Source organism: Typopeltis vanoorti, chromosome 11 (assembly GCF_054136105.1).
Source record: "Typopeltis vanoorti isolate ZY-2024b chromosome 11, IOZ_Tvanoo_1.0, whole genome shotgun sequence".
NCBI lineage: Eukaryota > Metazoa > Arthropoda > Arachnida > Uropygi > Thelyphonidae > Typopeltis > Typopeltis vanoorti.
The window spans coordinates 47,762,131-47,787,857 of NC_143559.1; the positions used below are offsets into that span (position 1 = coordinate 47,762,131).

Below are 25,727 nucleotides of genomic sequence, written 5' to 3' on the forward strand. Positions count from 1 at the left end.
TTTAAATACATTTCACTATTAAATTTTTTTTTCGATAAATCCAAAAATTGTTTCTGTTTTTATTTTTTTGCGGCATTCCCCTCACAATCTCAATTTTTAACTGAACACACGGCTTCCCATTACCTCTCACCTGAAATTCGACTTTCCGAGGCAGAATGATTGTAAATCAATCTTTCCTTTATTCCCAAACATTCCTTGATCCTGTAGGTAGAAAATCAATATTTCTCCTTCCCTTATAATATTTTGTATTTAGAAAACTGTACTTCTTAAATACTATTACAACAAATGAAGCAGTACTAAAGAATCAGAATTCTTTTTAAAAAAATTAAACTATGATCATAACCTTAATCAAAATTAATTATATATTAATCAAAATTGTTGAATAAAATTTAGGCGAGCACCGATTTCAGACAAAATTAGAAATGTTGGGAAAAAAAGAAATCACGATGTTTTTATATACTTTAAGTATATAAAGTACAAAATTTCACTGTATTTGAAATTTTCACGATCGTTATCACTACAGCAGCTGTTGTCATATAAGTTATGTAATGCCTTATCAAGTGTGTTGCAACATTTCTGCTAAGAGTATTGAAAAAAAGTGTGACAACACATTTTGCATCAGAAGTGTGTTGTAATATTTTTGTCAACAATGTTGCAAAAAGTGTTGTGACACTTTTTTGCAAAACAAGAGTGTTGCACAACGCACCAAACTACGATAGATGGAGCCACTTACTGTAATGCGTTTTTAATTCTTATGAACAGTACTGCAATTGGTCATAAGATGCATTTCTTATCTCTGCAAAATGACAGATATAAAATAGATAAAATATAGTAGAATGGAACACCAACTATAAAATTCAAGGGCAAACTGTTAAAGTGTCAGAACAGTTTCGTTTCCATGTTGTACTGGCGAGAAGTCCCACTCAAAGTAAGCATGTTTTATGAAACAATACTGTCTACTCAGCAATTGCTGTTGTCGATTGTAATATGCCTTGTAGGGTTTTTCGTATGGAAAACGTCAAGAAATCCGAAAAAGTTTCCTCCAGGTCCACCAGGAATTCCATTTTTAGGAAATATCTTTTTAACTGGTCAATCACCTCATTTGAAATTTTACGAGCTCTCCAAAAAGTACGGGAACATATTCAGGTAATCTTGCTTAGTAATTACAATTTAATTAAAAAGTACCGCGTTTATAACAATAAAAATAATTTTCGAATATAATTCGAAAAGAAATATGATTCTGCAATAATTTGTTTTTAGTTATTTTTTTTACCAAGTGTTTAAATCTGACTTGTTTCTTTCCTTTTTGTTTTTTCAATGTCAGAAGTATTGAATAATATGTTATACATTATAATGTGTTTTGTAGGTGGAATTAAATGCTGAAATTATAAATTACGACCTAGTAATTTTCAAAATTGTGAAATTCGGATATTGCGAAAATTCACATACACATATACAAAGTATTATTTTTTATATAAAAACTTAAATTTTTATAAAAAAAAAAGTATTTTTTTTTATCGAATGGGTTTCAATTAGTGAAAACTGAGAGATTCAAATGTCGAAAATATATACATAAAAGCATCGTTTATTGTAGATTATTATTATTATTATTATTATTATTATTATTATTATTATTATTATTATTATTTTCTTTGTAATAAAAGTTATGGTTTTTGATCTCATCTATTTATTTTTAATATCACTCATTGATTTAAAATAAACAGTAGTTTGTGAAATGAAATATAAACAACGGTATCCAAGAAATGTCGTATATTTTCTGTAAAAATTCTTTATAAAAAGTATTCAAGTTTATTGATTATAATAAATATAATAAAATTAGAATATAAAATTATTCTTAGTAAATACAGAATTAAAGGAAATTAAAACACCTCTTCATATCTCTCTTTAAAATTTTTAATAAGGGTCCACTAGAATATTGTTCATTTGGTGGGTATGGTGGGAAAGCTACTGAGAGTCCTTTTTAGGATTTCCAGGGTAACAAATGCTGTAGCCAATGAAGTTATAACAGGTTCGGCTATTGCCGTTACCCAGCCATGACTAGAGCTTTTAGCTCAATAACACTCCATTCACACAGATTTTCTTCATTCAGATGACGAGATAAAGAGTCAGGGACTCAGTCCATCGACCAGTTCTTTTAAGAACTTGTTTATCTGGTCTTTAAACGAGCTGACATCCAAACACAATCCAATCCTGCTCCAGCTGGAAAAGCAAGAACAACTGCTGCCTCTCCACCACTCCCTCATTTCATGGAAAAAAACTACCAGAAGTACTATCGGAACACATTGGACCTGTCCCTCACATCAGATCCATAAAAGAAACTGAAAATGCTGTCAAAAGCCTGACTCAGGAAATCAACACAGCCATAAAGGTTGTCACCTCTACCAAAACCACTCTTAAGCCAAACCGACTACCCGAAGACATCATGGATTTAATTAGGGACAAAAACAAAGCAAGGAAAAGATACCACAACACCCGTACACCTCATGACAAAAAGATCCTCAACAAACTGAACAATGAAGTTAGAGAAGCACTTAAAGCTCACAGGAACGAAACATGGGAAGCCAAACTAGCCTCTATATCACCCGGCGAACACTCCATCTGAAACATATTAAGAAGTCTCTGAAACAAAAATAAATCGCTTCCCCCACTCAAGTCAGACAGGGGCCTAGTACACACGGACGCAGAAAGAGATGAAGAGATTGCAAAGAACCTAGAATAGCAGTGTAGCCCTGCATACGACAATTTGGACATTAAGCATGTCTATAAAATCCACCTCCATGTCAGACATGCACTAAAACTCACCGACACCTGCAACAACAAACCTACAAACACCTCACCAGCGGAAATCTATGAAGTTCTAAAGAAGCTAAAGAATAAAAAAGCCCCTGGCCCAGATGGCATAACAAATAGAATAATTAAACTGCTTCCCCGAAGAGCTGTCGTACATCTCACCACCACCATAATCAACGCCATGTTCCGATTTAACTCTTTCCCCAGCTATTGGAAAGTCGCAGATGTGTCCCAGTGCATAAACCAGGTAAAGATCCACTCCTGCTGGAAAGCTATCGACCCATCAGCCTTATCTCAAACTTCAAAATTGCCGAAAAATCATCCTCTCCAAACTCCAAGCCTCAGTAAACGAGTTAAATATCCTTCCTAAGGAACAATTTGGCTTTAGACAATATCACAGTACTACTCAATAAATTCATAGGATAATTGAGTACATCACTACCGGCTGCAATTGCACCAGCACACTCGAGCAGATTTCCTCGAAATAGCGAAAGCTTTTGATAAGATATGGCACTTCGGATTACTACACAAACTCATTTCAGCAGACATACCATCAAGAATTGTCCACCTAATTAAATCTTACCTCCAGGACAGACACATACAAGTCAAAATAAATGGTACAGTTTCCAGTCAGCGACGGATTTCTGCGGGAGTTCCCCAAGGCTCCCTACTGGCACCGATCTTATTCCTGATATATATATATATATGGCAGATATCTCACACAACCCAATGTCAGCCATCTTAGCACTCTATGCGGATGAAACAGCAGTACTTGCCAGATCTCTACAACCACATCACTTCAGCCCCAAAAGAGTATAGCGATACTTTTCACCAGAAGATTGGCAAGATCGTTAGGGTGTGTAGATCGTTAGGGGATAAAGATCCCCAAGGGGGATCTTTATCTATTCAACACCAAAATCCCCTGGCAAACAGAAACAAAATATCTTTGGATAATTCTAGGCAAAAGATTAACGTTCAACCCACACATCAAAGCCTTATGCGCGAAAGCATCTAAAACCATCGCACAACTTTACCCACTAATAAATAAAAAAGCAAGCTAAATACCAGAATCAAAGTACTCCTCTACCTGCTGACGATCCGCCCCATAGTGACATATGCATCTCCAGCCTGGAGCCACACATCCAACACTAACATCTTCAGGCTGCAGAGAGTGCAAAATAAGTGTTTGCGCATGATCTTGGATGCACTGTGGTTTGTAAGGAACGTCCACCTGCATAGAGATTCAAACATACCTTACATCTACTCCTTCCTACTAACTACAGCGGAAAAATTCTTCTCAAAGATCTCTACACACCCTAACGATCTAGTTAAACAGGGAGCAAACTATGACGAAACTACCTCTTCAAATACAAGAGGTCAAAAGCCATCCTAAATACTAGCAACAATGAGTAATCTTCGTGCCCCCCCCCCTCCAGAGCGAGCTCACAGCTCATAAATCTTTCCTTCAATTCGTCCTCCCTATCAGACAACGGGGAATAAAAGCATCTTGCTTCAACCTTCTGGCCAATGATGTTATGTTATGTTTATGTTTATCTGGTGTCATTTTTTCTGAAATATGACATCAGATAAGCAATAATATTATTATTATTTCTCTCGTTTGAGAGAATCACTTTCCACCTTAAATGAATTCCACTTTGAGCATTATTAATTTTGAATATATTCAACGACATGGCTTCTTCAGTGTCAACATCAGTAAATCTACTCCTTTCTTTGTAAAAAAAAAGTGGGTAAATGTTATTGTTTCGGCTTCTAGACTAGTTTATGGAACTAAGGTTGCTGATAATAATTATCTCTATAACGATTATGGTTTAGCATTACAGAGAAAGCGAGGGACTAAAATCTCTTCACAACACCTGCTTGATATTAATTTAAAAACTGATAACCTGTACTATTATAAATTCCCGTGAGGCCTAGTAAAATTAGGTCTCTAAATCTATGAAAAAAAATGTATATAAGTGCAATGAATAAAAAAATATATATACTATATATACTATATATTTGTATTTCTTTTTAGTATTCGTCTCGGACAACAGCGTCTCGTGATACTGTGTGATTATAAAACAATCAGGGAATTCCTGACACACCCAAACTGCTTAGATCGCCCAAAATCATGGCACGAAACTATAATTCCACATGGATTTGGTACGTAGGAAATTTACAATGCTCTTGTTTCTTTGTCATAGTTTATTCTCTCAGATCACTGATTGTAACTCAGTTGTTAGTTGTGCATTTTTTAAAAATTTTGTGATGTTTTTCTCACTTTGGCATAAGCAACATTTTCTGTGAATTGTTTATAAACATTCTAGGGGGTACGGATGAGAAAACTCATAGCTAAGTGAGATCAACTAATTTATCTTCGAATTAAAATCTTCTACTTAATTTACAGATTTTAGTTGATGATTCTTCATATCCGAAACTCGATTTGTCCAACCAATGGGTAAGATCGTAACCAACATATTTTTGTTTCAAATATCAAATGGCAAATGGCAAAATTTAATAAATCTTTAGATTCTTGAAAATTAGTTTATGGAAATACATGGGTAATAATTTATAAACATCGTCTTCGAGGAAATGCCAGTATTTTTAACCCAATGTAGCACACGTCAGACAAATGAACAATCATAACTGACAGGGTGTAAGCTTAAAAAGTTTCTCTATACAAACTCATCCTCAATCCATAACTTACTCCATGCATAAGTCATGTGTGTTTAATTTGTGACTCATAGGTGAAAGAGGATATACAAATACATAACATGATATTCGCTGTGTGTGTGTGTGTGTGTGTGTGTGTGTGTGTGTGTGTGTGTGTGTGTGTGTGTGTGTGTGTGTGTGTGTGTGTGTGTGTGTGTGTGTGTGTGTGTGTGTGTGTGTGTGTGTGAAGCTAGACTGCCTCACTACCAAGTATCCCAAGGCAGACGAATTGTTATGAGATTGATAAGAAGATATTCTTATCAATAAGAAGATAAGAAGGTGAGTTAGCCGATCTCATAACATGTCCGCAAAACAGACAAATCGGCCTTTCAGAACACACGCAATTTACAGACAAAAATTACTAGTGGTGGTGGTGATGGTGGAGTTGGGCGGTAGATGGCGTTGATGGAGATGATTCGTAGTGAAGGTTCGGTGTAGTGGTTGAAACAGTTGTAGGTGTCCTCCCGCGATGAGTCTTCGGACTCCTTGGAGGAGTCAGGAATAATAATAATAATAATAATAATAATAATAATAATAATAATAATAATAATAATAATAATAATAATATTCTGCAGTTTACGTAAGTAACAATTGGAGTTCATAACTTCGTTGAGAAACACGGATCCTAAGATATATCTTCATTCAAAAACTAGATTCGACTTATCGGCGATCGCATCAATATTAACATAATTAATTAAATAAATGGCGTACATTTAGTCTACTAAATCACTCAACAAAGATCCAGCATGTTCTAAATATTTATTATATACACACTAACATTAGAGTAAGATAATGCATTTTATTTATTTATTCTTATTTATTAAGGGTTCGCAGCAAAAAACGGAAAGGAATGGGAGGAGCAAAGAAGAGTTTCTGTTCATCTAATGAGGAACATTGGCTTAGGAAAGTCCTCGTTTTCCAGAGAGGTTCAGGTGCGTAAATAACGTGACCATAATTTTATTAATTACTTTTTAATATCTATTATAAAACTAATACATTTGTTTCACTAATAATAATAATAATAATACATTTCTATTCGATTTTAATAAATACTTGTAAGAATATATTGTAATCTTCATACGCCTATGATAAACAAAGAAATCGTCATTATTATTATTATTATTATTATTATTATTATTATTATTATTATTATTATTATTATTATTATTATTATTATTAAGAGAGACTTCCAAGAAGTCAGGGACTACTCCAGGACGGACATATACTACACGCATCAGATATTATACTTAATCTTGAATTCATACACATTGCTTGCACACACACAACATCCAACGGCAATCCATTCCAATCACGCACCATCGTATGAGAGAAAAAATATAGATCTGATTCGTTATTAGTGGCATTCATTCTCAGCTTCCAAGGATATCCTCTTCTCCTTTCCCCACCCTCTATAAAATGCACAATTCCATTAACTGAAATCCTGTGTGATCCTTTGTAAGTCTCAAGAAGTTTGTAAGTCTCAAGCATATCACCTCTCTTTCTCCTTTTTGCTAAGGTCTGTAACCTAAAATTTTCAATCTGTCTTCATAATCAGTTCTTCAGAATGCTGATATCATGTTAACTGTCTCCTTTGTACTCTCTCCACTGACATGCGCACAAGAGTCCAAGGGAGGTATTATTATGAAAGCCTTCTTAAGAGACAAAATGACATTCTTATTTTACATGCCAAAGTTCGCTTCAGCATTGCAATTAAGCTTTCAGTTGTATTTGCAATCTTTGCTATATGGCATCTGAACGTCTTCTTCCTATCTACTAACACTATAAGGTCCCTAGCCTCATCAGTTTATTCTAGCCTAATCCCACCAATATAATACAACATTGGATATCTAATCAAGTCAAAGTGAATGATTTTACATTTGCTGACATTCATTTTCCAATGCCCACAATTCCCGCCTATTCATGTCATTATGCAAGTACTGCTATCAACAGACAGCATTCCTGATTACCCTAACAATCTTTGCATCATCAGCAAATAGCTATATATCGCATTTCAAAACCTTCCTAATGTCATTCCCAATGTAGAGATTGAATTAGAGTGGAACAAATTCTGATCCTTGTGGTACATCACTTGTTACCTTAAATCTTGCAGACTCACTTCTTCCGCATATCACTTTTTGATATCTGTCAGTCAGTCATCCTCTTATTCACGCTAATATTTTATAATCCAAAGCCATATTCTCCAATATATTCAACAGTCTTCCATGCTGTATTTTTCAAAAGCCTTAGCAAAATGCAAAAGTATCATCGTGTAGAGACAAGAGGCTAATGAGGGATGATGAGGGATTTATTATCCCTTTAACGTAGTATCATGGTGTATTCATTTCCCTTGTCTAGTTCAATGTTAACATTGTTATAGAATGTGAGCAAGTTGCTAAAACATGACCTTCCCTTAGTAAACCCATGTTGCTGATTGCAAAGTACAGATTCACTGTCAACCCATTACTCAAGGCGAGCCCTAACCAACTTTTCCGAAATCTTCACCACCACACCTGAGATACTGATTGGTCGATAATTGATTACATTAGTCTTTGCACTACCCTTACACAATGGGATTACGATAAATTCTCTCCATTCGTGCAGAATCTTCTATATTTTGAGAAGATTTTTATTATTATAGCCTAAATTATTATAGCCTGGTCAAAGGAATAGCCATTTCAGTGGAACAGTCTTTCGGAATCCGTGCTCATATCCCATCGGTCCTTATTGCAGAATTCATTTCAGTTAGTGCAACAGCACTAACATCCTCTCTTCGTCCACCTACGTTTCTTCATCCAATGAAGTAACAGTGAGAAAGTTGCATACACAAGGATGATAGCTTTTAGCAAAATGAACACTCATTAGTTAAACAACCTCTTCTACATCTGTGACTCTCACACTATCTGCAATAAGTCGAGTTATTCTTTCATATTCTTTCTTTCGATTTACTTTGAGTATAACGATAAAATTCTTTTGGGTCGTGTTTATCTTGAAAAGCCAATTTCGTTTTATACTCAGACTTTGGTTATCGTACAAGTTGTGACTTCTATCCTGCTGCTTATTATTTTTATAATGCACATCGACCTTATGCGCACTGTATCCTTCCATATCATCTGTTTTTTACGATTCACTTGCTTACCAAGATTACACACCCATTTGATTCCTAACCTATTTATTCTTCTAACTATCGAGACACATTCTGATATCGCATCATTTACGTATTGTTTAAATGCTTCCCATGCACTGTCGATATTCCTCCCATCCAGCAAACGATCCCATTCCACTGAACTCATTATACTCCTGAGTTGGTCATAATATCCTGCTTTGTAGTTCAGCATGTAACATTTTCTGAACGAAACGTTTATAAACTTAATCACTTCCCTCTGACACGATAATCAAATCTAAGAGTGTTAGATTTGATTATCGTGTCAGAGGATGTTTCAGTTAAAGATGTAACTATTCTTTCTCCGGTTGGTGACAGTGATCATGAATAGTTACATCTTTAACTGAAACATCCTCTGACACGATAATCAAATCGAACTCTTGGACCAAGAGTTCCTTCTACCACATGCTTGAGAAAGTTATCTTGCAAAAGCCCAATAAATTCAGTTTCATTCTTCTCATTTATTCAATGTTTGAATAAATAACGTCTCCCCTGACTGTATTAATCTCTTTATTAATGACTTTTGTTAAATCCTTATGATTACGCTTTTCGCACCCATTGTCTTTATTTGATAATGCATTTCTTCATCACTAGCAAACGATCTGCTAAGTCTGTAACAAGACCCCACTAGGTATTTAATCTTGTTAGATTCCATCTCAAAACAGGTGGCTTCAAATTCATTGCCACATGGAAAACTGTTACCAGTATTACAATCATAGATTTCAACACTAACTGGATTCGAGTTATCCGATATCATTAGCAGCACGCTCCATCCTCTCCTATTCTGTCTATCCTTACCAAAATATCATGTTCCTCCTCCTTTCCCATGTTAGGCCTAGTGGCCCGTTACGTTCATATTAGGCATGGCCTATTACGATTTTATTGGTATCATCATCATCATCAGTAGTCCTAACGGGCATGTAAGCTCCCACGATCTTCCACCTATACTTTGATTTCACAACCGCAACCGTAACTCGAGGATAAAGTGGTTAGCCCTATGCCTCCCGGTGTGTCCTACGTCTCAAAATGCGTGTGTTTACGGAGCTGGAGTGGGTGTTCCGGAGACGAAAAACCAGAGTTTCCGAGTGAAATAAAAATCGTACCTTCGTGTGAGACCGGCTAACTCACCTTTAGTCGAAAGAGACCAGATAAAGTTTCCTCACGTCACTGACGGGAATCGAATTCGGTCTTTCCGAACAGAGTGCTTCGTGTATACTAGGGATGCGCAACCCGCGGGCAGTATGCGGCCAACCGTTGATTTGCTGGCGGCCCACCTCACCGTGTATTATTTTAACTTGAACAAGTTACACGATAGGTAATTTTTAAAAATGGTACATGCGCAAAGCAAAGTGACTGTGACATCACGATTGCCTGTCTACTTACGATAATCGGTTAGTAATATTGTTAACAAATTTTATAATTCGTCTATTTGTCATATGAGCATTTTGTTCTCGTAAGTGCGGTTGCTACAGTTAATTATCACCCCTAGGATGACAATCGATAAAGCAGGACCAAGTAGGAAACGCAAACTACAGGATGAAAAACGGCAGTTTCAGGATAGCTGGACCGAAAAATATAATTTTGTGCAGTTGTTTAATAATATCGTGTGCCTGATTTGCAAAAGTGCTGTAGCCATACCAAAAGAATACAATATAAGGAGACACTATGAAAGTCTGCATTCTACATTTTCAAATCTGCCCAAAGAACTACGTAAACAAAAGATTTCATTTTTGAAACAAGAATTGACAGGTCAGCAAGTGATGTTTACAAAACCTATTCAAGATTCGAAAATCGCAACAGAAATAAGTTTTCAAATATCTCGCCTTATAGCAAAACGGTGCCGACCATTTACAGACGGAGATTTCGTTAAAGATTGCCTTGAGATAGCTGCTAAAAAACTTTGTCCCGAAACAGCCAAAAATGTTGAGAAAATTCAGTTCAACGGGATGACTGTGAAAAGAAGAATTACTACAATGTCGGAAAATGTAAAGGACCAATTAACATCTTATTCATGCCTATTTTTCATTAGCTATTGATTAATCAACTGACATTACTTCCACAGCCCAGTTGATAATATTTGCACGTGGAATAATGCAAGAGTTTGAGGTAAGTGAGGAGCAGATTGGAAGGAGTTCATTGTCAGATCAAACGAAACGTAATGACATGTTCACTGCGCTTTGGGAAGAGTGTTCCAAAATTGATTTAGATCTGACAAAATTATCAGGTGTCACGACTGACGGAGCTTCTTCCATGATAGGGGCTAATTCTGGATTGGTAACATTATTGAAACAGCATTTGGGACGACACGACGATGAGTTGATACAATTCCACTGTATAATCCACCAGGAGAGCTTGTGTGCTAAGAAACTTGGATTTGAACATGTCATGAAAGTTGTGGTTTCAACGATTAATTTTATAAAATCCCGTGGCCTTAATCACCGAAAATTTAAACTTTTCTTGAAGACATTGTAAGTGAATATGGTGACTTAATTTTTTACGCAGAAGTGAGGTGGCTAAGTCGTGGACAAACATTGGAGCGGTTCCTAAATTTAATTGATGAAATTGAAATGACTGAAAAAAACAAAAACCTCTCTGACATAAAAAATCCGGATTGGTTATGTGACTTAGCCTTTTTGGTTGACATTACTAATAATTTAAATACGTTAAATACGCGACTTCAGGAAAAATATCGATTTGTTACTCAACTTTACGGCCACATTTTGTCTTTTCAGTGCAAGTTAAATCTATTTCAAATCCAACTGAAGTCAGGGAATTGCATCCATTTTCCTAATTATAAGAAACTTTCTGAAAAGTTCAATGTCAACTTCAAAACTGTGCATGTTAAAAAGATTGATAACTAGATATCAGCCTTCAAGGATCGGTTTTCTGATTTTAAAAAAGTGAACCCGTTGCTAGATTTATTTAGCAATCCTTTTGCCATTTTTCCCGAAAATTCACCCGAATCAGCACAGCTGAACTCATCGATATTCAAAACGATGAGAGCATGCGAAATAAATGTAACGAAGTTAATTTATTAAACTTCTATCGTTGTATCGATAAAAACAATTATAACTGGTTGCTAGATTATGCATTAAAATATGCAAGCCTATTTGACTCAACATATATTTGTGAACAAACATTTTCAGTCATGAATATTAACAAATCGAAAAATAGGAACTGCTTGACTGATGAAAATTTGGAATCAATTTTGCGGTTGGCTACTACAAAACTCGAACCAAATATCAAAACAACTGTCAAATCAATGCAGTGTCACGCATCAAATTAAATTCACTTACTTTTTATTAACTTTCTTGTAACAATTATGGTAGGTATAGATAAAATAAACAATATATGGTAGATAACTTTCAAGTTTTTTTTTTGGCGACCCTCCCATAAGTAACAGTGGAACTATGCGACCCTCGGCCTTAAAGAGTTTGTGCATTCCTGGTCTATACTGACTGAGCTATGAAAGCTCTAAACAAATCATCTTACTATATCGATAAAGAATCTATCTTTGTTCTAAGCTTATCAAAGTAAACTTTTTGTATCAATTCGAAGGACACAATGTGTCTTCTTTCGCTCTTAAAATATATAAATGGCTTTAAGAAATTTATCTGAATTATAAATGCTACTTTAATGTTTTACACAACGCATTTTGTTTATATAGATGCTGAATTTTTATTAGTACTGAGTTATTATTTTTACGGCTGTTTTGTCTGCTTTTTTTTAGGAGAGTGCCCCTTTTTTTAATGTCATTGGCGTTTTACTCAAGAATTCTTAGGCCATTGCAGATGTATTTTAGAGATAAATATATGTAGCATAATAGAAGAAAATTCGCACGTACCTTTTCTTGGATGGGCTTAGGCAATGCCTAAGCCCCCCCCCCCCCCCCAACTCCCCTTTCAACACCATAAAAGTAGAAGTATGCACACCGCAGAAAGAAGACAGGAAACAACATCCAAGTAAATACATCTACAATGGCCTAAGAATTCTTGAGTAAAAAGCCAATGATATTAAAAAAGCGGGGGAGGCATTCCTAAACAAAAGCAAGCAAAAAAATAATGATTTTTAAGAGGAGTAACATGGGAGTTTTCCCAGAAATAATACCTATATTTAGTACTATGTCTTTACTTTCAGAACGACATTCATGAACTTTTGGAGATCATTCACAAATTCAATGGCAAACCGTTTGGTTATAAGGATTACGTGAGCAAAGCCAATATAAACACTGTCTGGCTGATGATATTTGGAAAGAGGCTACCGTATGATGATCCTTTATGGCCTACTTTAACTCAAATTTCGGAGGCTTTCATGAGATATTTTGGTGATGTTGGATTGCTGATTTACTTCCCTATACTTCTAAAGCTATTCAGATTCTTCGGATGGATTAAATTTGATAAAGATAGACATCTTTTAGAAAAATATTGCGACTTGGTACAGTAAGTAAAATGTTGAATTTCATATTTTTTCCAATTTTTTTATAAACTTTTAACACTTATGCTATAAACTGAACGCACACAACTTATGTGAGAGTGTGTGTGTGTGTTTGTTTGAATTAGAGAGAGAGAGAGAGTTAACAGTGTATCCGTTGCCAATTCACCACTAATCCAAACTCGGGTATGAAACGATACTACCTGTGATTAATCAAATACCTTCTTCATCGCATCTGCTGTACAAACAGTATATCATCATGCACATTAATGTTTAAAGGCTATATTCCAAAGGTAACAGTCGTTCATATATTAATGTCTTAATGAGTCGTTCACATATTTTGTTAAAAGCTTTCAACCTGGTGTACACAACATTCAGCTCACTGTTACCTCTTCACTAGATGAATAAACGCAGGTGTGTGAGGACGAGGTATTAGAGCTATTGCAAAAATTGAATAAGAATTCAGCAATGGGGACTGATGGAATATCATCAGTGGTGCTAAAACAGTGTTCAGCTGAAGCCATTCCTTTGACCAGGCTGTTTAATATGAATCTCAGAACAGGGAAGATTCCGCAGGTATGAAAGGAATGTATGGTAATTCGATCGTACAAGGGTGGTGAAAAGACAGATGTATCCAAATATTGAAAATTAGTATCTCATGAGTGGTGGTAAATATTTTAGAAAATTTTTTAGGGCTCACATTCCGGAATGGGATGTGAGCCCTAAGGGAAAGTCACGTTTTAGGAAGTTTCTCACATTCTATAACAATGTTACCATTGAACTAGACAAGGGGAATGGATACACCATGATACGTTTGGATTTTGCTTAGGCTATTGACAGAATACAGCATAGTAGACTGTTTCATAAATTGGATAAAATGGGTTTGGGGTATACAATGTTAACATGGATAAGAGGGTGGCTGAGTGACAGATATCAAAAAGTGGTATACGGGGGATCTGAGTATGCAAGGTTTAAGGTAACAAGTGATGTATCACAAGGATCAGAGCTTGGCCCACTGTTATTCAATCTTTACATTAATGATATTGGGAAGGATTTGACACGATTTGTTGATGATGCAAAGATTAGGTAGGGTAATCAGGAATGTTTCTGATATGCACTGCTTGCAAAATAATTTGAATAGGCTGGAATTCTGGGCATATGAAAATGGATATCAGTTCAATGTCAGTTAATGTAAAGTCATTCACTTTGGCATGAGTAGATATCCAATGTCGTATTATATTGGTGGGATTAGGCTAGAAGAAACTGATGAGGCTAAGGGTCGTGGGGTGTTAATAGATAGGAAATTGAAGTTCAGGGGTCATGTGGCACAAATTGCATATACAACTCAAAAGATAATTGCAATGATGAAACGAACTTTCGCATGTAAAGATAAGGATGTTATTTTGCCTCTTTACAAGACTTTGATAAGACCTCGCTTGGACTATTGTGCCTTGGTCTGGTCTCATGGTATCCGTTGTGATTCTGATATATTGGAATACTGATTATGAAGACAGATTGAGAATTTGTAGACTGCAGACACTTGCAACAGGAGAAAGGGAGGTGATATGATTGACATTTACAAACTTCTGAAAGGTCCATACAGGATTTCAATTGATGGAATTTTTCGATTTATGGAGGGTGGGGAAAGGACTAGAGGGTCTCCTTGGAAGCTGAGAATGAACGCCAACAAGACGGGAGTGAGGGCTAGAATTTTCTCTCAGAGGATGGTGCGTGATTGGAATGGATTGCCATTAGATGTTGTGAGTGCAAACCGTGTAAATGAATTCAAGAATAAGTATGATAGCTGGTGTGTATAGTATGTGGCCTCCCTCGATAAGTATCTGACTCCGTGGAGGTGCCTCTTAATAATAATAATAATAATAATAATAATATTATTATTATTATTATTAGTGGTGTGGTTGTAAGAAGTGCACGTTGAATGTGCCTCGGATGTTTTATGTATCTAATTTAAATGGCAATCAACTATACAAAATAACTCTTGATGGTTTTCGTACAACCAGTAAATCACCCTTGAAGACCAGCTGAATGACTGATGATTCATCTGAGGTATGAGACAAATAAGACAGTTTACCGATGCCCAATATGCAAATTAATCGTGTCTTTTCACACTACTTTACACAAATTTTTAATTCAGGAATATTGGTGTGAGAAATATCTGTAAACATTTAGTCGTGCAAGACACTAAATGTTTACACATATTTTTTTATTTATTTACACACTTTTCTTTCACAGAAAATACTAAAAGTGGAATTTTTAAAAGTAACATTTTAAATATTATACTGCATATTTTTACTAATGCGACTTCTCTTTTTGTCCCGATGTCTTAGAAGAACCCTAGGACAAAAATGCAAAATAACACTTTTTGGATTGTCTCCAAGCTGATAACAATTAATTTAAATATTTTATATACATATAATTAAAGTAAATGTTGATATCTACAGTTTAATAAAAATCAAAATTTTATTGTCAAGTGCATGAATTCAAAATAACATAAAAGTTATTAAAAGTAACATAAGAATAATATAATAAAATTAGCAAAATAAAATACCTGTACTTTTATATGAATGGTTTTATTCCAACACCTTTTAAAATACAAAATAATGTCATTGTCCATCCAATTTACGGTTACCAATTGAATGTTTTCATGTTTTTTCAAATATAGGAAAACAAATATATGCACACTTTGATATGAGAGTTAACATTTTTGTAATAAAATTATCATCTCAATTGATCACCTACGTTTACGACAACATTTGGTAATTATCTAAATTTATCAGATATTTAGATATATCATAAATAATAGTGTATAAATATTAAATATAGCAGTGTTTCACAGAAAAAAATCTGCAAGTTTTCCCTAATTAGATTAAGTTTCCCACATAATAAAATTACATTCTTTCTGGTAAGCTACTAGTTATAAACGTAAGAACTTAATAGGAATATTCCTCCAAACTTTGGTAATCAAAAATTATTTTCACGTGATTTTGTTACGCGAAGCAAAAACAGTGTCTAACTCAGCGACACTAAGTTTCCTTAAATTAACTTATTAGAGAATAAAAGCTATATTTCGTTGCAGAAAGGAAATAGAAGAACGAAGAATAAATCCAGGTAGTAGATCGAGTGAAGATTTTATAAGTCTGTACCTAGATGAAATGGAAAATCGCTCTGGAAAGACAGACACATTTCTCTCCGGTAATATTCATCCTCAAGTTCTATTTTCCTTGCAGTGAAGTTTATTTATACGAAGTATTAATAGCCATTATTTTGACATTTGCTTTTTGAATTAAATATCTATTCCGTTCATTTTTTTATAATTAGATTCTAGTTTCGCAAACTTCAAAAATTATACTTATTAAGGCTTCATTTTACAAATATTATTTTTTTGCTGTTTTTTTTTCTGTTTTGTAAACAAAATGCATAATGTTTGATAACCTCTTCGCCATGCTTGTTCGACGTCCAAGATTTGCACAGTTTTAAGGGTTGGGGGAAGAGGAATTTGAGACAGTTTTTGCTACTAAGTGTTACATTATGAATCAACATTCAAAAGAAAACCCGGTAGGAGTTTATGAAAAACTTTAAATGTTTGTACGTTATAGATGCTATTTCTGATTTGTTAGTAATCACTTATTATCAAGTTACTGTGCTGTCCTAGATATCATATCAAGGTTCACAAAATATCAACGGTCATGTTTAACGTTGGCGTGCAATACTCACTTTGAGCAATGTATAATTCCTCTCTGTGATTGTCTTACAAGATAACAGAAAAAAAACAGACAGAAATAATAAACAGTTAGATAATATTATAGAAAGGTATGCATATACGACTTCCCTCATACACGTTCTCTAACACCTGAATTTCGAGATATTTATTTCCGATTCAATTTAAATGAAGTATTAATAGAAACCACAGCATCTCAGAATAATCGACTGTCCACGTTTGTATCTGGGTGTCTGTATCTCTATCAGCAACTTCGTTTTACATAAGATATGTAAAGAATACGCATATTTCATTTCATACCATTTTGGATGAAATAAAAGAAAATATTCACCTAATTTTATTTCTTCTTACACTTTTACTGATTTTATTGTTTATGTTTATAGTTGTACAATTTATGTTTATTTGTTCAATTATCTTAAATACAAAATATATTATACTTTCAATGTCCAAACTTATATTTAATCAAAATTATACTTAATATCTGAATTTTAAATTTGCCCTTTAAACCAGGTGCTTTTCTGGAGACTCACTTCAGTAGCTTTTAGCTGTTCTGAGAATACCAACTGTCATATTTGTACATTTTCTCTGACAGTGAGGTTTTGTTTCTGATATTTAGTATTTTTTATCATGCATTCAATATCATAATTTTATATGTTAATTGCAATACCTAAGTTCGATTCTCGTCGTAACGAGAGGAAGCATTTGTGAACTTATTTTTTATTAGCATATCTCATAAGGAATTCGAAGGGTTCCCCCTCCCAGAAACTGAGTTTTCCATCCCGCGTACGGACAAATTAGGCAGAGGAATACCGGACATACAATTTATAGACAAAAGAAAAATAGATTAGTCGTGGTGGGCAGTATACGACGTTATATAGAGCTGATATTAGCCATTTGATGAAGATATGGAAATGTGTGGTGAAGTGTAGGCCCCCCCACACACACCTTGCTTAATGGAAGTTGCCACGTACTACTAAAACAACTACAATAATAACTGCTGCTACTACTAAAACAACTACAATAATAACTGCTACTACTACTACTACTACTAATTATTATTATTGTTGTTGTTGTTGTTGTTAAGGGAGACCCCCAGGGAGTCTGGGACTCATCCAGGAAGACCAGATATTAGACGCACCAGTTATCATATTTATTCTTGAATTCATTTTGAATTCATTCACACTGCTTGGATACACAACATCCAATGGCAATCCATTCCAATCACACACCACCCTTGTTAGCGGTATTCATTTCCAGATTCCAAGGAATACCTTCTTGTTCTTTTCCCACCCTCCATAAAATGAAAAAGTCCATCAACTGAAATCCTGTATGATCCTTACTGAAATTTGTAAGTCTCAATCATATCACCCCCTCGTTCTTCTGTTTGCTTACAAATTCACAAATTCTCAATGCAGTTTACAAATTCTCAATCTGTCTTCATAATAGTATTCCACAATCCTGATATCATTTCTAACACTCTCCTTTGTACTCTCTCCCATGTATCAGAATCAAAGCGGAAATCAGGATGCGCACAATAGTCCAAGTGAGGTCTTATCAAGGCCTTTAAAGAAGCATTCTGCAAGTACTGCATATCAGCAGCATTCGTGATTAACTCAACTATCTTTACATCATCAGCAAAAAGCTCTATGTCGCTGATAAATCCTTTATTAATATATCATTAATATACACCAGTAGCCAAAATTGTGGAAAACGTTTGGAAAAAGTGTATTTTTGAGGTTTGATGGCTCATAACACTACTTTGTAATACCATAAAATTATATACATAATTGGAAAGATAATTTAATCAAGAATGTAATGCAACAACGTTTGTTCAATTATCTGTATTCTATGAAACGTTATAGCCAAATAACCAGAAAAAAGAAGCACAACTTGCTTAGGTTGATATGAAGTAGCTTTCCTTCATTTGAATGTAGTCAATGAGCATGAGTGTTTAGAGAGCCAATCAGGCGTTATCTTGTTTTGGAAATGAACCAATAAGGTCACAGTAGATTCAGCTATTGATGTCATGTATTGGAGCTGAGAGGAGGACATTTGTCAGTGTGTTATGTGATTGCTATCAAGTTGGTTGGGTTTTTTTTTGTTTGTTTGTTTTGTTTTTGGTGTGTGTTCTTTCGTTTAGTGAGCTTGTAAAACGTATAAAAATTTAAAAAATGGCGCATTGAGCTGACTCTTCACCCAAAAAGCGATGTAAAATAGTACTATTAAGTGAACAAGGCTAGAGTTATGAATAAATTAGAAGATTAATTGGTGGAAACTTAACCAAAGGTGGCATTTGTAAATTTTTGAAGAGGTATAAAGAGACTCAGTCACTACTAAACCAGACTGGTAAAGGCAGGAAAAGGTACACAACAGCAAGTGATGATAGGCGAATTGAGAGTCCGTGCATACGTGACAGAATAAAATCATCTAGGTGTATACAAGATGAAATGGAGCAATACAATGTGAAGTGTGACTGTTCGGTGCAGACTGCAGGAATTTGGTCTAAATGTTAGAATTCTACGAAAAAATCCATTTTTATCTCTCAAACAAAGGTTGAAAAGATTAAACTGGGCTAAAACCCATGGTAACTGAACAGCGGAACAATGGGACAGTGTTATTTGGAGTGATGAGACCAAAATCCCCCTGTTTGGTAGCGATGGCAAAAAAATTCGTAAGGAGAAGAATCGGAGAAGGTTTGCATCCTGATTGCATTACACCTACCGTGAAACATCCACTTGTGATCTGGGATTGTATGACATCAAAAGATGTGGGCAGAATATGCGTGATAAATGGGAATATAAATGCCCAGAAATACATAAATGAAATATTTCAGCCAAACTGAAGCCTTCCGCACGTAATCGTTTCCAAGATAATGAAGCATTTATATTTCAACAGGATTCAGCTCCATGTCATGTTGCTGCTGTGTGCAAAACGTGGTTTCAAGATGATCATATTCCACTGCTGGAATGACCTGGGAATAGCCCAGACCTTAACCCAATCGAAAATCTACGGAGTCGACTAAAGAAACTTGTTAGTCAGAAGCAACCCACCAATAAAACCCAATTAATAGAATCAATAATTCAATCTTGGTTTCACATTATAACAGCTGCAGAACTAAAAAACTTGGTTCACTCCATGGGAAGGCGTTGTAAGGCCGTAATTAATGCTAACGATTACCCAACTAAGTATTAACTCACATTGTGAGAATTTTTGTATATCTCATTTTTTCTATGTGTTTCATTTTTCTTCTTTATAACTGCTGCTTTATAACTGCAGAAATCAGAATAGTTACGTCTTTAACTGAAACGCCCTTCTGACTCTATGATCACATCTGACACTCTTTGACGTCGAGTTCCATTGGTTACATGATGCTTGATGAAGTTATCTCGCAACAGCTCACTAAATTCAGTTTCATTCTCAAGATGAGATTTTACTTCTACCCAATCATTGTTCGAATAACTAAAGTCACTCATTATGATTATTCTTTACGTTCCCATCGTCTCTATTTGGTCATGGATTTCATCATCGCTAGTAACCGATTCACAAGGTCTGTAATAACGCCTCACTAAGTAATTGATCTTGTTAGATTCCACCTCACACTGTATGGCTTCAAATTCACTACCACATGAAATGCTGTTAGTAGTAGTACTACAATCATAGTTCTGAACATTAAGTGGATTCAAGTCATCCGGATTCAATCGTAATTTAAGAGAAAATTGCATTAAGATTGTAACAATCATAATTGTATTTAATTCGTGTCTATATGTTAATCAATAATCTAATAAAATCGCTTACGCCATAATAAATAATTTAAATAAATAGCTAAGTTAAAATGGACTTTAATTTAATTTATGTGTTATACTAAGGAATTTATAATAAATAATTTCATTCAGTTACATACGTGAAATTACTGTACGTAATTTAAATATTCATCTGAATATTCTTAGGACTAATGCATTTTGCGTCAGGATAGGAGGTGTATTGAATCTCCTTTATAACTTCCAACTTTCAGCATTTTCTCTATTTAGAGGATCATCAATCTTCTGAGGAACTTAATTTTTTTTTAGTTTCCTTCTCCCAATTATGCTCCTGTTGTTAATTAACTTTTGTTAGTAATTATTATTTATTATTATAAAAAGACTGTGAGACCAGTGTATTATGTACGTGGACTGATTGTGTACCCCTGGCCAATTGTCTGTTTCAAAAGAAATGAAAAATAAAAATAGTGGAGGTGATGACGACATTAACTGCATACTTTCTGTAGATGTAAACATCTACTTTTGAAGCCACTGTGAGTAAGTAAAATCTCTTCGCCTGATCCAGTGAGCTTAGGAAAGGTTATAACCACTTTTCATTTAAAATTGAACTAGAAATGCATTAATAGTCGGGTGATAAAAGGATACTTGACCTTCGCTCTTTTATTGATGACAAAGTACAGTGCGATTAGTACTATTTTGTTTTACAAATTGTGGATGGCAAAAATAAAATGTATTATAATATATCAATAGTTATGCTTACTGCTTTGTCCAAGGGCATATTTGAGCAGTCACTCATTTTTTTGTTTTTTAATTTCAGTTTCATCTCTTAAGGGCAACGCACAAGGTTTATTAATAGCAGGGGCAGCGACATCCACGCTCACCCTTGAGAGTTTCTTTCTTAGAATGGCTGATAATCCCAAAATTCAAGAACGAATTCATAAGGAAATAGATAGTGTCACTGGTAAATCGAGAAATATTTCTTGGGAAGATCACAAATCAATGCCTTATACAGTTGCGGCTATTAGAGAAACTCTCCGAATGATTCTTATTTCTATGTTAGAACTCCGATGGTGAGTAACATATTCTTCATTCTCACTTTATTATAGATATAACACAGAGCCGTAATAAATTATTCTAGTATTTGTTTTACAAACTAGAAGGAATTTCATGAATTTAAGCTTATTTAAAAGTTTATATGCTTTCAGTTTAATGCTAATGATAAAATATTTGTTTAGAAAACGAAGGTAGACTAATTACAACCAAAAACTTAGAGTGTGTTTAACATGAACGTTTTTAACTCTGCATATGAATTCTGCTATGAAAGCGTTGAATTCTCTCTCTCTCTCTCTCTCTCTCTCTCTCTCTCTCTCTCTCTCTCTCTCTCTCTCTCTCTCTCTCTCTCTCTCATTCCCTGTCATTTTCTTCTGATTTTATATCTTAAGATGAATAAAAGTTCATCTTATAGAGAATAGAAACCTAACAGCATAATATTATATAACATAAATGAGAGATTATTTAAATTAAGGGTATAATGTTACATCGCCTAATTGAAGCCTGTTGGCTCTTTATATTTATCTAATAATTGAGAGATATATTAATTTCCATTGCGAATGGAGTTAGCGATTTTACTTAGCTATATTGTGTCTCTTTTTCCTTTTAGTACTTCTGCAGACACAACAATCGGAGACTACTTTATACCAAAAGGAACATTTTTGGTTCCTCTATTGTATGGTGTTCACATGAATCCTGAAGTGTTTGAAAATCCTACAGAATTTCGTCCTGAAAGGTTTCTTAACGAAGACAAAAATTCAATTCTTAAATCAGATGCTTATCTAGCATTTAGTTTAGGTAAATTTGAACGAACTTTCTAAGTTTAGTTGAGTATTTTATTAACTAATTTCTTACTTTGATAATTTATGTTTGCTTTATTTTTTACTTTCAACGTGGTTTATGAATATTTGTAGCAAAGAAATTTTAATGCAGGCTTTAAAAGTTTATATTTAAAATATTTCTGTAGATATTTAATATAATTTTAAAACAAATATTTCTTTAACACACGCGCGCGCACACACACATACACACAGATGTGTGTGTGTGCTGCGCGTGAGTGAGTGAGTGAGAGAGAGAGAGAGAGAGAGAGAGAGAGAAATCGTGACTTAAATGATAAAACAGAGTCAAAAGTGAAGGCGTAACAAGGGTCAGAAATAGAAATCTTATAAACCCTTTACTTTTTCTAAGAGAGTAGGTGGATCTTGAAATTGAATTTTGAATTTGTAGAGAAGTCTCAGTTGTCTGCAACGTCTCAACTGAGGGTTATTGCTGATGGAAGAGATATAGGAACGAAACATCTCCATCCTTCTCACTTCTCCAAAGGGCAAGCTTCCGCATCTCAGTTATCCAGGTGTCTACTAGATTCGTTGCTCTTGTGGGTTATCTTATTTCGGACAAACAGGAAGGTCTGCTTTTATTCGGATAGAAGAACACAAATCTTATATTCAATGCATTGAACCCGAACAGTCTGGACTTGCAGAGCATACCATCAACACTAGATATGGAATGGCTTTATAAAGACACATTTGAAACTTTACTTCACTCTCCTAACTTAAACAGATCCGATGGTCTACATCTATTCCCTTTGTGGGAGATAGTAATTTTGAAATCGGCTAATCTTTCCTAACTTAGTTTTAATTATATATATATATAATATATATATATATATATTAATTATTTTTTAATTTTTTTAATTAGTTAGGAAATGTAATGACCTTTTTTAGTTATCTTACATTAGCTACTTAGGTTGCACCTTTTGGAATTGTCAGTTATCGTTTTATTAGCCTTCTATTGAAGATGCCTTTGATATTAAGGTGAAAATTGTACTAAAAATAATATTTTAAGTGAGTTAATTCCGGGATTATAATTTATTTAAATTACCGGAATCCTGCGATCATAAACTCTGTCACGAATATTATTGTCTGAAAAACAAAGTGATTTCAATAGTATGTCTGAGAAGCACTTGAAACGCTACATACCATTCTTAGGATAAAAATCATGTTTGCCTCCTACAAAGATCGACTAACAAGAGCACCAGCATAAAAGCAGCCCAATGACAATCTTTTTCTGTAGGCATAGCACTATGAAACCCGAAGCTTTACAATGACGTTATGTACTCAGGAACGCAAAACTTAGAATAATTTACGGCAAAATATGGAGGGGGTAAAACGGATGTAGTTTTCTATAAACTTTGATGCAATATAGTAAAATATGTTATATATATTTCCCAGAAATAATACATTAGAATAATACATCCTTAATTGTTCGTCCATAATTCCGTTCAATTAAACTCGACTAAAATCTCTATATCGCAAACAAATGTCATGCTATGCCCACTTCAGTTTTCTCTCGCTATATAGGAAATTTTGACTATAAAATGCACCATGAAGAAACCTTATTTGTTCACATTTTGAATTACAATTTTGTTGACAACGGCTTCAAATCTCTTCGAAGAAATGAAATATCGTGAGGATCTCAATACATATGCCTCATTTTATATTATTTTATGCTTATGTAAGCAGACAGGAAAGTGACAGAATGGAAAAATGTATCCTCCAGAATCAGCATGCTGATTTAGGCAAGGAGACTGACCAAGAAGCACCGTGAAATAAAATCATGCGTCTGCTAAATATTGTACTTTCCATGCTTTAAATCATTCTACTGTTTTACAGCTGTTTTATATTATTTATTACATTCTATTTCGATCTACTATTCTTCCTTCAAACCGTATATGTATGACTCTGGAAATGGAGGATACTTTTCTCCAGGTGGACACTTTCCTCTTTCTTATCCTCAATGATCAGGAAATATAGTAAACTGTGATTTTTTTTCTCCCTTTATATTTTTAGGAAAACGAAATTGCCCAGGAGAAGGTGCTGCCAATATGGCTATCTTCATGTACGCAGCTTCAATATTACAAAATTTTGTGGTTAAATCACCTGGCGGAGGTAAACCAAATATGAACGTCAACTTATTCCATACTTCCTTTATGCCAGTAAAACAGGATCTGTGCTTTATACCAAGATAACAGTAAATGGTCTATAAAGAAGGTGGAAATGAAATTTAAATACAGAAATGTGCACAAATCAACTAAATTTAAAACTTAATACTTCAGTGAATTATATGTAGTTGGTTTTAATTGTTGAACAAATCAATGATCGGGTTGGTGAAATTTTGATTTGTACGTAGCGTATAATCTGTTGATTAATGAAAATAAGTGGCAGAGTTATAATTAGTCAGTGTTTTTTTGTTTTTTTTATAAATCTACGATATGTCGTGTTTGTGTTTTATTAAGTGTATTATTTAAAGTTTACGTTTAAATTTCCACTCTTCAAATTTCTCTCTCTCTCTCTCTCTCTCTCTCTCTCTCTCTCTCTTACTCTCTCTCTCTCTCTCTCTCTCCCCATTGTATCATATAATGTGTGCATGCCTAAATAAGAAGTGCATTTGACAGCTTTAAAATAGAAACTTTTTGTCCATTTGAACACGGTTATTTACCTGCTAGCCAAATAATCATTCCGATGACCAGACATTTCAGGTGGGTTGAAAAAATTCCGCGTTTGTGCCCTAAAGTTTAAGTTCGGGTTATTACACTCAGCTCACACAAAAAAATTGCAAAATATGCTTGTATGCTTTCTGCATGGGATTCCTTTTAAAAATTAATAATTCTAATGAATCCTCCAATCCTCCAAAGTCAAGTAATGACTGCAGAGCATCATAAAAAAATGCGAGTTCTTATAGGCATTCATTGTTGTTAAATAGAAAATAAGAGGATAAACATCCTTTGTTGTTTTATAGCCAGTAAGCGAAACTAAAGATCGATAACTACGATCTATAAGTTTCATGCCGAAAAACTATCGGCGAAGGCAATTCGAAGTAAAGGTGGAGCAAGCTCCCTCATTATTCTTGATATTTTCTCATAATGTAAAACACAGCTCCTAGGAGATGTAATACTGTCATTACATTATGAGGAGAGGTCACTACCCAGACCGGTTTCAACCTTTTTTGAGGTCTCATCAGTATACATCGTAGTTATCGATCTTTAGTTTCGTTTACTGGCTATAAA

General features: G+C 34.5%; 1 protein-coding gene across 1 annotated transcript; it reads left to right on the forward strand.

Moving 5' to 3' along the window:
* Nucleotides 1-896: 896 nt before the first annotated feature.
* LOC150101542 (cytochrome P450 2J4-like) lies at nt 897-24,911 on the forward strand. Its single transcript, XM_090400765.1, has 8 exons — nt 897-1,146; nt 4,847-4,974; nt 6,349-6,455; nt 12,821-13,122; nt 16,212-16,327; nt 21,429-21,681; nt 22,272-22,459; nt 24,511-24,911. Exons 1-8 carry the CDS (start codon nt 899-901, stop codon nt 24,687-24,689), a joined length of 1,521 nt encoding a protein of 506 aa, XP_090256891.1. The 5' UTR covers nt 897-898; the 3' UTR covers nt 24,690-24,911.
* Nucleotides 24,912-25,727: the final 816 nt, after the last annotated feature.